The sequence below is a fragment of the Alosa sapidissima genome, chromosome 12, assembly GCF_018492685.1.
Source record: "Alosa sapidissima isolate fAloSap1 chromosome 12, fAloSap1.pri, whole genome shotgun sequence".
Taxonomy (NCBI): Eukaryota; Metazoa; Chordata; class Actinopteri; order Clupeiformes; family Clupeidae; genus Alosa; species Alosa sapidissima.
The window spans coordinates 30845081-30858794 of NC_055968.1; the positions used below are offsets into that span (position 1 = coordinate 30845081).

General features: G+C 46.0%; 1 protein-coding gene across 1 annotated transcript in view; it reads right to left on the minus strand.

The window, feature by feature from the left end:
* Nucleotides 1-1536: 1536 nt before the first annotated feature.
* Nucleotides 1537-13714, minus strand: part of ptprfa (protein tyrosine phosphatase receptor type Fa) — a 170691-nt gene continuing 158513 nt past the window's right edge. The window contains exons 26-31 of the mRNA XM_042057436.1: nt 10109-10287; nt 6755-6881; nt 6294-6419; nt 4541-4695; nt 4260-4395; nt 1537-3535 (exon numbers count right to left, since the gene is read on the minus strand). Of these exons, the coding sequence (XP_041913370.1) occupies nt 3467-3535; nt 4260-4395; nt 4541-4695; nt 6294-6419; nt 6755-6881; nt 10109-10287 (792 nt within the window). The 3' untranslated portion in view covers nt 1537-3466. The remainder of the gene's footprint in view (nt 3536-4259; nt 4396-4540; nt 4696-6293; nt 6420-6754; nt 6882-10108; nt 10288-13714) is intronic.

Consider the following 13714-nt stretch of genomic DNA (forward strand, 5'->3'; position numbering starts at 1 on the left):
AGGTCAGGTCATATTTTGCACTATGTGGTACATCTAGTGAGCTATTTTTGTGTTGCCTTGATTTGATGCTGTTTAAGGGCTGCAGAGCAAATGTGGTACTGGAAATGTACAGTGACAACAAATGCAATCTATTGTATTGTTCGAAGTGCTGTTGGTGTGATTGATTGATTGACGGATGTCTGTCATGTTCAATGTCACAAAAGCTACAAATTTACTGAACAAACCAAAGTGACATTACCAATAGTCACCCTACAATGTTGTCTGGCCCGGTCATGGTACTGCCTCGAGCTTTGAATGCCATTGTGAAACTTCCCCAGTTGTTTTCTCTCAACGGTGTGTGTGCCCTAAACATTTTTTCTTGGGGACATCAAATTATGTTACTGCTAGATGATACCATCATACTAAGGATATAATTTACAGTTGTACACAAAACCAGTGTGAAATATTAAAAAAAGAAATGTAATTGTTGAGTATGTATACTTAGTGTGTGAATTTTTCACATTGCAATTTCATGTCATGCAGTATGTGTGAAGGCCTGAAGGCCTCCATTTTGAGTTCAAGGCACCCATTTTATTATAGTTTCATATGAATAAATGCTGACTATTATACAAAATAAATGCTAAGGAAAACAATAAGCCCTTTATCATGACGAAATAATAAGAATCATTTGTGAAGTATTATTTTTAGATCAGAGATAAGACAACCACACAGCATCTTTCCTTGCTCAATGTTGGTATAGATGCGTATACAGACTGTACAGACTACAGACAATTCACTGTTTTGCAACTAAGCAAAGTAGCATTGAAAACCACTGAAATCCACTGAGTGAAGTTTTGTGCGCGACAGAAGGTAAAACGTGAGTGCTCTGAAAGAGCTGCAGTGTGTCCAGGCTGAACATCTGTGCCGCCGAGAGCGGAATCACCAAGCTCTGCTGACGTGTCGTGTCGTGTCCCCAATCACGCACAGGGCCACCCTCTCCTCCTCCAGCGCAGTGACCCCCCTCTCCACCCAGGGGGCCCGGAGCAGGAGTAGGAACAGGAGCAGGCAAGGGCACGGGAGCTTCAGGGCACGAGAGCTGCCAGCCAGTCAAGGGCACAGGCATGGACACGGGCACCACAGGGCCGCAAACACATCTGTTCCCCTTGGTACCAGACCAGACCGGCAAGGGAGAGAGAGAGAGAGAGAGAGATAAAGAGAGAGAGAGAGAGGGACAGAGGAGAAGAGTGGAGGATGAAAAAGTGGAGAAGAGTGAGAGAGAAAACAGAGGGGATAAGAGGGAGATGAAGAGGCAGGAGAAGAGAAAAGAGAAAGAAGACAGAGTGGACATGGAAGAGTGTGAACGAGGGAGAGAGGACAAGAGCGAAGTCAAGGAGAGTGAGCATAGGAGAGAGACTGGGATGGGAGAGATCAGAGAGAGCAAAGGGAAGAAAGAATTCAATAGAGAGAGAGAGGGAGGAGATGATGGAGGAGAGAGAGGAGAAGGACTCACACCAAGGTCACAATCGGCACAATCACAGAAAGCGCCAGAAACAGGAATTTTGTACAAAACCCATTTATTCAACTTTATTAACATCAAGGTATTTGCAACATTTTTTCTCACCGTTTTTTTCTCGTCATTGTGGTTGTCATCATATTGACAAATAGAAAACAGACTGCATGTACAACAGAGTGGACCCCTACGGCACAATGCAAACACAAAGTGAAATGATTTTTCTTGGCCCCCCAGTTGATCCCCGCGTACAACAAATTTACCACAGCTTTTTCTTTTTCTTTTCTTTTTTTGCGGTCTTCTGGTCTAGGGAAGAATGTTCCGCTTGGTTCTTGATTCCGGACGTGGAGCTCCTTCATCCACTGTAGTGCTGCGGTTCTTAAGTGGCTGTAGGAGAACCTTTGTGTACTGTACCTCAATGGGGGCAAGATGAGAGCACGGCAGTTGCGGAGTACCACGTGTGGACGATGAGTCAGGGACGACCTGATCTGGCCATGGCGGTCCGGTCCCTCCACCACAACCAGACCAGTGAATCTGAGGGTCGTTGATCGCAAATAAAAAATAAAAAATAAAATAAAAAATAAGGGTGTTTCCGATCAAAGGTACAGGCCATCATCGATATACATTGATTTGAGATACTGTTTTGGCCAGATAAAAACACTCTTCAGAAGCTGTAGAAGGAGGTTAAGCGCTATACATGAGTCCAGGTCCCTTGCCTTGGGTCAGAACCCAGGGAGGGATTTCTCTCTGGGTCCTTGGGGTTTTGGTCAACCTTTCCTTCCCAGTATAAGACCTGGGGGCGTGTGTGTTTGTATTGAGAATGTATTTATGCGAGGCGTCACTGGTACATGACGTAAACCCCCGTCTCAGAAAACTTCTGTCGTTCAGTGTGTGTGATGAGGTCTTTCGAGCGACACACTTGCTCACAGAGATAAAGAGATAGAGAGAAAAAAAAAGTCACAGTTTACAGCTATTGAGAGCGATGCCCGAATCTGTACACGACATTGTCCTCAAGATTCATTAGTCTATTTAGTTTTTTCTTTTATAACAATAAGTTTATGTAAGTCCGCTAACTGTATGCATTTGATCTCTTTTTTTAATATAGATAATCATTCTATAAAGTATCAGGAGATGAAAAGGCTTATAAAAGGTTGTTCCCCTTCCCCAGACGAATGAGCGAATGAGCGAGTGGCTAATCAGAAGGTGATAATATAATAATGACGATAACGATAAAGAAATCATCAGTAGCAGCACTGAGTATGTGTTTGTTAATATTAGTAACGCCAGGGCATATCGAAAACACATGCCCTCCGTGCTATGACTATAAAATTAAAAAGTAAATAAAACATACAAAAAAGTCAAATATGAATAACCATGGAAAAAAGTAGACCCCTTAGACTTACATACATACAACAACCAGTGTAAATGATTAAAAATAACAAACAATAATGATAAAATCTAGATTATGTAGTAATAATAATATGATAGTAAAGGCAATGGCAGGGATTATTGAGCAACATAAACAATGCCGATGATCAGCAGGATGCATGAACAGGGGAAGCCATTGTGCATTGTGAGACATCAGAATGGGTACCTTTTTTTTTTGTCTGGTTAGGCTTTTCATTTTTAAGGGAGCTTGCTTTGTTTCTGGTCTGTCTGTTTGTTGTGTTGGTGTGTGACGGGGGAGGGTAGGGGGGTAAAGGATAAAGCAAGTTTGTTGTGCCAGTCCTTAGGAGTTGCTCCAAGAAAAGGGGGGTGGGGGTGGGGCTCCTGCCACCCCCACAATCACCTGTGCTCCTCATATCCATTCCCTATTCCACTCCTCCCAACTCCACCCCACCCCCCCCCAAGAAGAAGTTTCCGGAAGAGAACTGGCTGGGTGGGTGGGTGTTGTGTTGCCCAGAAGATCCAAAGCCCGGCTGGAGGAGGATGTGGGTAGAGGGGGCAAGCCGGCGCTGTTGTAGAAGGGGGAAGCGGTTACGTTGCATAGTGATCAAAGCTGCCCAGGTACTCCAGAGCTGCCCGGTAACATAGCTGATACTGGTCCTGCAGGAGAGACAGAGAGAGAGAGAGAGAGCGAGAGGACAGAGTGGGATAGAGAGAGAGAGAGAGAATTGGAGAGAGAGCGAGAGGACAGAGAGAGGGAGAGAGAGCAAGAGGACAGAGAGAGGGAGAGAGAAACAAAACAGAAAAGCGGAATGAGGACAAAAAGACCGAAAAGCAAAAATAGCCTCGTCTGACATCGGGCTTCCTGGTGAGGCAGCGTTTTTTTGCGCAGCAGCCCGCGGCGCTGCCGGGACACACTGCATTGGGCTCCGGTGTGAACACATCAAGGCTCTCGCTAGCTTGACTGAAAGTGTGCCTCGCCTGCGTCAGGAGCTCAGCGGGGGGCTGTCTCTCTCACCGTCGCACCCCTTCCACGGCTGACTAGACAAACCAGGCCCGGGAACATGCTACACCCCTGTCTGTCTCTGAAGCTACTACGTCTCCCTCTACGCCTTTCACCGCCTGTTCTCTCCATCTCCCTCCCTCTCTTCTACTATTTGTCTCCATCTCCTATTTTCTTTCATGTCTTTCATTCCCTTCATACCCACCCCACTTTCTCTCAGTCTTACTCTACCTCTTTCTTTCTCTCTGAACCCCTCTTTCTATTTTCTCCTTGCCTTTCCCCTTCATCACATTTTTTCAACTCATATTTCAAAGGCTTTGCTAACATGACAAGAGTTCTTGTGTTGTCAAAACATAGATAGACTGTTGCTTGTGTGCGTACCTCTGTCTGCACCATGGCTGGTCTCTGGGTGCGCAGTGTCTTCACGGTCTGGAAGAGGTCCACCACGCCCTCGTATCTCATCCTCTCCAGCACGATGCTCAGGGTGATAAAGACGCCTGTCCGCCCAACACCCGCACTGCAGGGAGAGCACACGCGCGCGCACACACACACACACACACACAAACAAACACGCTATGTCAGTATACATAAGTTCAAAGGCAAACACATTCATGCTCTCAGATGCACAGCAAGCACATGCACACACAGACTCTGTCTCTGACCTGCAGTGCACAGTGATTGGTCCGTCCTGGCCGAACTGCTCCTTGGTTTTGTGCACTTGGCCGATGAAGTCAATGAAGCCCTCTCCAGTTTTTGGCACGCCCTGTTCCGGCCAATCAGTGAACTGGAACTGGCGAATAGTCCTGGACTGGCCATCCTGCACAGAAATGTAAAGATGATCCGTTATTACAGCATGCAAACAACTACAACAGCTAACATCAAACAACTACAACAACTAACATCAAACAACTACAACAACTAACAAACAACTACAACAACTAACATCAAACAACTACAACAATTAACAAACAACTACAACAACTAACATCAAACAACCACAACAACTAACAAACAACCACAACAACTAACAAACAACTACAACAGCTAACACCAAACAACTACAACAGCTAACATCAAACAACTACAACAATTAACAAACAACTACAACAACTAACATCAAACATCTACAACAGCTAACATCAAACATCTACAACAGGTAACAACAAACAACTACAACAACTAACAAACAACTACACCAGCTAACATCAAACAACTACAACAGCTAACATCAAACATCTACAACAGCTAACATCAAACATCTACAACAGGTAACATCAAACAACTACAACAACTAACAAACAACTACACCAGCTAACATCAAACATCTCCAACAGCTAACATCAAACATCTACAACAGGTAACATCAAACAACTACAACAACTAACAAACAACTACACCAGCTAACATCAAACATCTACAACAGGTAACATCAAACTACAAAAAACTGACATCTCTAGACTCAAACAGCACTGATCTATTTAAAAGAACGAGTGACAGACCTCACAAGTACATCATGTCGACACCACACGCAAAGGACATGCATCAAAGACCGCTCTTAACACCCAATCTTTAATGTCAAGCACAGCTAGAATCCCATTCAAAGTGGAGAATGACAGAGACAACTAAAACTACATAATCAGGTTAATTCCCCCCTCCGAGAGCTAATTCATCAGTGTGTCACACTCAGCGCTGGCTCCTGCAGTATGTCTGCCTCTTTCATTTCTTTACCTGACACTAGAACAAAGCAGACTTATGTACCATGGTGCTCTATGAACTCCTCGGCCTAAACTCTAACCAAACGAAGACAAACATCCTTGTGTTTAATCTCACATAAAAATACAAATGATATTCATGCTCATTTCATCCTTATGCCCATACTTCAAGCGCTCTTTTTAAGTCATTGCAGTGGTAGAGTAGATTAAATTCAGACGAATGTTTCAACACTTCTAGGACCTCTTGGGAGTTTCAACCAGGAATTTTCCAGGAATATGCTTCTTACATTCCCGACATCTGGACTTGCACTAACACTTGACATAGGGCAGCCGTGGCCTACTGGTTAGCGCTTCGGACTTTTAACCGGAGGGTTGCTGGTTTGAACCCCGACCAGTAGGCGCGGCTGAAGTGCCCTTGAGCAAGGCACCTAACCCCTCACTGCTCCCCGAGCGCCGCTGTTGTAGCAGGCAGCTCACTGCGCCGGGATTAGTGTGTGCTTCACCTCACTGTGTGCTGAGTGTGTTTCACTAATTCACGGATTGGGATAAATGCAGAGACCAAATTTCCCTCATGAGATCAAAAGAGTATATATACTTATACTTATATACTTGACATTGCAAGAATGACCAAATGCGTTTCTGAGAGATGGAGGAAGTGTGTGTTCCCTGTGCAGACCGGACCACAGTTGGGCAGAAAACATACCCTGGCATCTGTGACCTTGAACTCCCTCAGGATGTACTGGGGCATGTTGTATTCGGCCATGGGGTCCACCACGAAGTACTGGTAGCGGGCTGAGCGCTCAGCTGGCCAGTACTGATGGCACTTCTCCTGTAGGGGTTTAGGAGCACAAAGAGCACTGTGAGTCAATGGGTGGATCTGTGGATGCTTCATATCAATGAGAGGATTTAGTATGAGTGCGTGTGTGTGTGCGTGTGTGTGTGTGTGGTGTGTGCATAAACACATTGTGTTGTGTAAATGTGCACGTGTAAGTGTCTATACATGCTTGTGTGTATGCACATCTATGCATATCTAGGAACTGTGTATATGTAGGTGTACATCTATACTCATAAGCCAAATGATTATGTTTTTCAGAATAGATGAGAGTATGTGTGTGTGTGTGTGTGTGTGTGTGCGCGTGCGTGCGTGTTCTCATGTCTACTCACGCGGCCCATTTCCCTCAGTTTGGTCAGCATGACCACGATGGTGGAGTTATGCTCCCACAGCATTCTCCAGAAGTCCTCAGTGGTCTCGGAAAGGGGGCCCTGTGTGGCGATGTAGGCCTTCTGCTGCCTATCAACACACACACACACATACAAATAGGAGGCATGAAACACACATGTACAACACACACTTTGTGTATGACCCACACTTAAAAGGCACAACACAAATACACATTCCACACATACCTACATACACACACACACACGCATGCACGCGCGCACACACACACACACACACACACACACACACACACACACACACACACACACACACACACACACATGCACACGTAGTGTTGTTTTTGACCAGTCGAGCTCGGCAGATGTTGCCTTGAGTGTGTGTTGGTGTGCTGCGGGTAAGGGAGGCAGTGCAGCTGCTACTCTGAGCTCTTGTTTGCTGTGTCTGACTACAGCTGAGTTCGAGAGGCTGGGTGGAAAACACCCAACGACAGCAGATGTGCCCTGAGTGTGCAGTTCCCACGAGTGGACACTGGAGGGCACTGCGGCTTTATGTGGGGAAAAGGAGCCAGAGAGACTCAACTTTCAGCCTACTTGCAAATGCAGCCATACTCCACTTCTCACAGTCAATTGGTCTCCCTCTTTTTCTCTCTCTCTCTCTCTCTCTCTCTCCCTCTCTGTGTTTCTCTCTCTCAAACACACACACACACACACACACACACACACACACACAGAGCTGCAGGTGAACTAAGAGCAAAGAGCTGGAGGGGGATAGAGTGTGAAGTAGAGATTAGACATAGCATGGGGTCTCTGTGTGTGTCTGTGTGTGTGTATGTGTGTGTGTGTGTGTGCGTGCATGGATGTGGGGATGGGCGCGCATACACACACACACACAGTGTGACAAAAATGGTCATTGGCTGCCGACAAATGCGCCACGGGGGGTCTGTATTGTAGAGAGCAACAGCACCCTCAGCACCCCCCCACGCTCAGAAACGCCACTGTGAGCCTGAAGAGGCTTAATAAGAGCTCAGTGAGCATTCATGTGCGGAGTCGAGACAAGGCCTGCACCTCTTCCATCACCCCCCGTCTCTCTCTCTCTCTCTCTCTCTCTCTCTCTCTCTCTCTCTCTCTCTCTCTCTCTCACACACACACACACACACACACACACAACTAAAGGCTGGGTGCAGCACCCTTGTGGTGATGGATGAGTTCAGTTTCCCAAAACTCAGCCCTCCCCACCCCACCCGACCCGACGCCTCTGGGTGGGAGGGTGTGGTGTCTGGAGATTGAGGGATAGATCAGACCTATCCATCATTCTCATCATCGCCGGCAATGACGAGCCTCTGAAATACACCACACCTCTGTGCCAGTGGCAACACACACACACACGCACGCACTCACGCACACGCACGCTCACACACAGGGCTCCTTATAAACCTTAATTAGCACATGGTGAATTAGAAGTAAAGAGAGAGAGAGAGAGAGAGAGAGAGAGGGAGGGAGAGAGAGAGAAATATAGCATTTCTCTCTCCCCTTACCCCTCACGCACACGCACGCACACGCACGCACACGCAGGGCTCATTATAAACCTTAATTAGCACATGGTGAATTAGAAGTAAAGAGAGAGAGAGAGAGAGAGAGAGAGAGAGAGAGAGAGGGAGGGAGAGAGAGAGAGAGAAATATAGCATTTCTCTCTCCCCTCACCCCTCTCTGTCAGGTAGAATCGCCCCAGGGGTTTCTGGAAAGCAACAGGATGCAAATAACAACCTCACCCCCTGGCTGGAGGTATAGAGAGAGAGAGAGAGAGAGAGAGAGAGAGAGAGAGAGAGAGAGAGAGAGAGAAATGTTCCAAAGCCGTTCATTAGCGCATTATCACTTTGAGGATTATTGCCAATTACGGTGTTTACACAGGAGGGGGTGGTGTAGGGTGAGTGTGTGTGTGTGTGTGTGTGTGTGTGTGGTAGTGGTGGGGGGTCTCGACATTGTGGCGGTGACTGTGTTAATGTGATAAGGGACAACTTTAGTGCCAGAGCTCCCAACCCCCAACCCACAATCCCTTCACAACACATACAAACACATGAGCGCGCGCACACACACACGCATGCACACACACACACACACACACTGACACACACTGATACATACAGTACATACATACAAATGTATATACATTTTCAGCACATACATCCCTTAAATCCATCATTAACTCAATCCTCATAAATGCAGACATGCAAAACACACATACACACACACACACACACACACACAAGATACACTGACTTAGTTATTCATGTCTGGTTAGACCCAATATTCAGGCTTGTGCTGCTTTGGAATATGTATGTTATCTCACATAGGAACTGTGTTTATGTGGCTGTGTGTTTGAGTGTGGTTATGTGATGGAATATGTATGCCTCCAGATTATGGAAAGTGTGGAAATGGTACACACACACACACACACACACACACTCTCTCTAACATACACAAAAACTTGTTGTGATGGGTAATCGTTTGATTTCCCTGGGGAGTGTATGTGTGTATGTGTGTGTGTGTGTGTGTGTGTGTCACTTGTCAGCGGGAGCAGGGGCTGGCTGAATGGGAGCTATTTATTTATCTTGCTGAGACACTGGTGAGGAGTTATGGACATTCCTGCCAATAAGGCCAATTCATTCTGACAAGCCCCGCCACAATGGAAGGTAAGCGGAGTGAGTGTGTGTGTGTGTGTGTGCGTGCGGAGGGGTGTGTTAGGGGGGTGGTGCATCGGCCCCGGCAGCGGTGGCCAATAAGTCCCGGCTGTCAGCTGCCATTGTGTGTGTGTGTGCGTGTGTGTGTGTGTGTGAGGGGATCTGTGCTGTGCTGCATCGCTTGCTTCTTATTCGCAACACAGCAGCTCTCTCAGGGAACGCCATCTTCTTAACCCTTCAAGCAGGTACTGCCACGCCACAGCGCTTAGAATTTACAACTGAGTTTAGAATGCTTCTGGAATGAGTGCTCTAAGAAGAACACCTGCTATCACTAAAAAATTTATGTGGAATTTTAGAATCTTACATTGTCGATGAACATCATATTCTTTTGTTATAATGCTCAAACGTGCCCTGGTGAAGGGGAGGATTGGAAGAGATACTCACTCTTCCATTTTAGTCTATCAAATGCATCTTCTAACATGGAGGATTTTCACCTTCATTGAATGTTTTAATCGCTTGCATTTAAAAAAAAAAATCTATTCTGTGTGAATGTGAGAGTGTGTCTGTCTGTGTGTGTGTGTGTGTGAGTGATTAAGTGTCTGTGAATAAGTGTACGAGTTGGCATTTGAGCGAGTGTGTGTGTGTGTGTGTGTGTTACCTGTATCCGTCGATGAAGCTGGCATTGATGTAGTCTGAGCCCTCCACGCCGCGAATGGGCTGCAGACAGACACGAGTGGACTCGAAGGGCATGATGTTGACCAGCCGGTTCTTGAACTTGTTGCACGGCAGGTTGGCACTGATGAATCTTGAGGTATGTGCTTTGGAGTTGGCCAGCTTCTGTGGGTGTGCAGGCGAATCGATGAGACAAGCAGACAGAAAGAGAGGGAGAGAATGAGTGAGCAAGAGAGAGAGAGAGAGAGAGAGAGAGAGGGAATGGCTTTGTGAGAGGTATAAAACTAGGAATCTCAAACACAGGATATTGTACCCAGGCTTGTGCACACAAATGTATCACTGCTATTTGGGTTGGCAGATTCCCCTAACATTATCATTGAGCCAGTAGTCTGGTCTGAAATGCTATATTTATGTTCTAGGGCAATAGTCTGGCGAAGCTGTTTTGAATGAAGTGCTTTTGCGCGATACATGAATACAGAGACACTTTTGGTGCCACTCTGTTGTTGACAACGCACTCCTCGCTATGACAACCACACACAAAGATAGCCAATGAACTGATCTCTTCATAAGGCAACAATTTTGGGCTGAGTAGCATATTGAATATGAAGGTTTCTAAAGACATTGTGACAGCTTTGTGACACCCTGACTTCTCCGCCAAAACCAAACTAAAAAGAAGTGCAGAACTGACATCCAAATAGTCAGGGACGCTTCACTTTTGTCAAACGAAGAGAGCGGGTCGACACCTCTCGTCCAAAGGTGTTACCCTCTTATTTTGAAGCTTAAAGAACCAGCAGCTCTAAGCGCCTCAACACTTCAAACGCCTGACAACTCTTGTCTCTGAAAACTTGAAGTGTCAGAGAGACTTCAGGGAGGAAACAAACCTCCTCCCCCACACACACACATAACAGCTGCAGCAAGAGATACACATGCCCAAACCCAGCAGTAGAGAGACAAAAACAAACAAAAAAATTAAACCTAAAAGACTTCAAAAATGAGGAACTTGTGAAAGCCTCTTAGCCTGAAGACAAGGCAAATACTTTTGCTGATGGCACCCTAATATGGCTCTTACAGAAAGGCAAAGAGAACAAGGAAAAAAAAAGCCCCCCCCCCCCCCCCCCCCCCCCCCCCCCCCCCCAAAAAAAAAAAACAAAAACGCTAGTGCCAATTTCAGAAATGCTTGCGAAACAAATCCGCAGCACGGCAGGCATCACAACCTAATTATGCCCACTCTGGAGTTTACAATTATCCTGTTGACGCAGACGCAGTCTGAGCTCCATCGTTTGAGGGGTGGGGGGACACGTCCCTCAGGAGGGCTGAGCGGACGGAGTCTGGTGTTGGGCCTGCTGGAAAACAAGCTCAGCCTCCAGGCCCACTGGGACCCTACCTGCAGACGATGACTACGATGGGGATGGGAGCACTGCTATTCTCAGCTTTGTTTATTTATTTGTTTGTTCCTTTCTTTATTGACTGGATGCACTGGCTCTCCGTCTCAATTATGTTTCCCTATCAGTCTCCATCTCATCCCTATTTGTGGATCTCTCACTACTGCTCTCTGCCCTCTCTGTCTACAGTGGAAATAAAAAATGTGCTTTATTGGCATTTGGCATTGCGTTTTATTGGAATTTGGCCAAAGTGGCCACAACTGCTAAAGTGGTCACTCTCTTTCGCCTCAGTCAGACACACAATTCTCCGCCACTAATGATCAATCCTATCTCTGTCTCACCAATCCACCCCCCCCACCCCCCCCCTCCCCGCCCCCACAGGCCCAGCAGCTTGGGAAGTTGGCCTATCCTGGCTTGGGCTGGTCTGGAGACTGATGTGGAGGGATGCCGAAGCCACTGTGCTGTTAGTGATGCTGGCTCTTAGTCCTGTCTCAACATGACCGACAGACTGAGACTGAGATGGCAGGAGACCGGGCGTCTCCACTCACAGGAGGTGGACGGAGAGACGAAGACACAGGCAAAGATGGAGAGATAGAGGGATGGAGAGATGGAGGGAGAGTTAAAGGGATGGAGAGAAAGGAGAATAGAGGGGTAGAGGGTTAGAGTTAGAGGGCAGAGAGAGGGATGGAAAGAAAGGCAGGATGAAGAGATGGAGCCCAGAAGGAGGGATGGAGAGAGTGAGGTGAAATGGAAGCAAAGAGAGCGAAAGACTCTCCAGGGACAGTCAGGATGAGTGACGGCACTCCCCCACTAAACGTCTAAGTGCGTTACACAGCAGATGGAATTCCCCCCACCTCCACAAGAGCAGCGGACCATTCTCATTTATTTATATGCTCATTTATTTCTTTTTGGAGGGTGTTTATTCTTAAGCATCAGTAATGAGGACACTGAGAGGTGAGTGCTTTATTTGGGCTGAGCTCCACTCTTCAGGGGCTACCAGAGGTGGAGAGACAACTTTTTGCATTGGTGCGTAAATCAATGAGCTGCGAACAAAAAAGCAGGGCTCAGATCTGAGGTTGAGGGAGGTGTGTGTGTGTGTGTGAGTGCATATATAGTGTGGTTCTAATGAAGAAACACACACACACACACACACACACACACACACACACACACACACACACACACACACACACACACACACACACACACACACACAACACCTCCACATGTGTGAAATGCGCATCAGGAGACAAATTAAACTTGACAGAGATAAACTCCACATATTAACACCGTCGGTGGGTGTCTTAAAACACGTCGTTATATATATATTTTTAAACGGAAGTGCTAAGTGCAGCCGGGTTTGACAGTTAAATGGCACTCTTGGTGTAGATAAAGAAAGTTTATTTATATCAAGGAAACGGACTCCCCTGGGCATATCCAACCAAATGCAATTATGAGCAGAATCACATTAACATGAGTCTTTCTCCTCAGGAATATAAAAGGCACTCCTTGAATTGTCCTTGAGGTGAAAGCTGTTTGGCCAAGTGGAATAATTTAATATTCAAATGGACCTGAAAGACATCTAACGTTTCTAACCTGGAAAAGGATTCCTTAATTTGACATCCTGCGAAGCATGGGACAAATGTTTGGGGAGAAGAAAGTGTTCTCTCCCTCTCTCTCTGTATCAGTACTTTGGTCCTCCAATTTTGCAACAAATTCCTTGTGCAAAATCCAATTTGCTATCCAAATAGCCTGACAACTCCTTAAATATCTTTATTTATCGTATTTATTTATTTATCGTTATCTATTTAGTTTTTTTGCTCTACTTATACCTCATTGGACCACTGTTGTTCTATCTCATGTTTTATTGATATGCATGTTTCCCCTTTTAGGAGACTTATAACCTTCCTTGTTTTTTCTAGTAATGTATTTATTTATGTAGTTTTATAACAGGTTCACATATCTTTTGCAACAGGTTAATGAAGTCATAGCAATCAATCGGAATTTTTCATTAGAGAGTGAAGCTAAGTTCATGCCAATAGATCTCACTAGAGGTCACTGAAAGAGAGGCTAGGTTGAAGCTCACAAATCTTGTCGTCAGGAGTTCATGCTAATAAAAAATAGTTACTTTTACATACCTGCCCAGGGACTACAGGTGGAAATTAGCAATTGTTGCTATAACCTGGCCAAACACATATTCTCTTGTATCA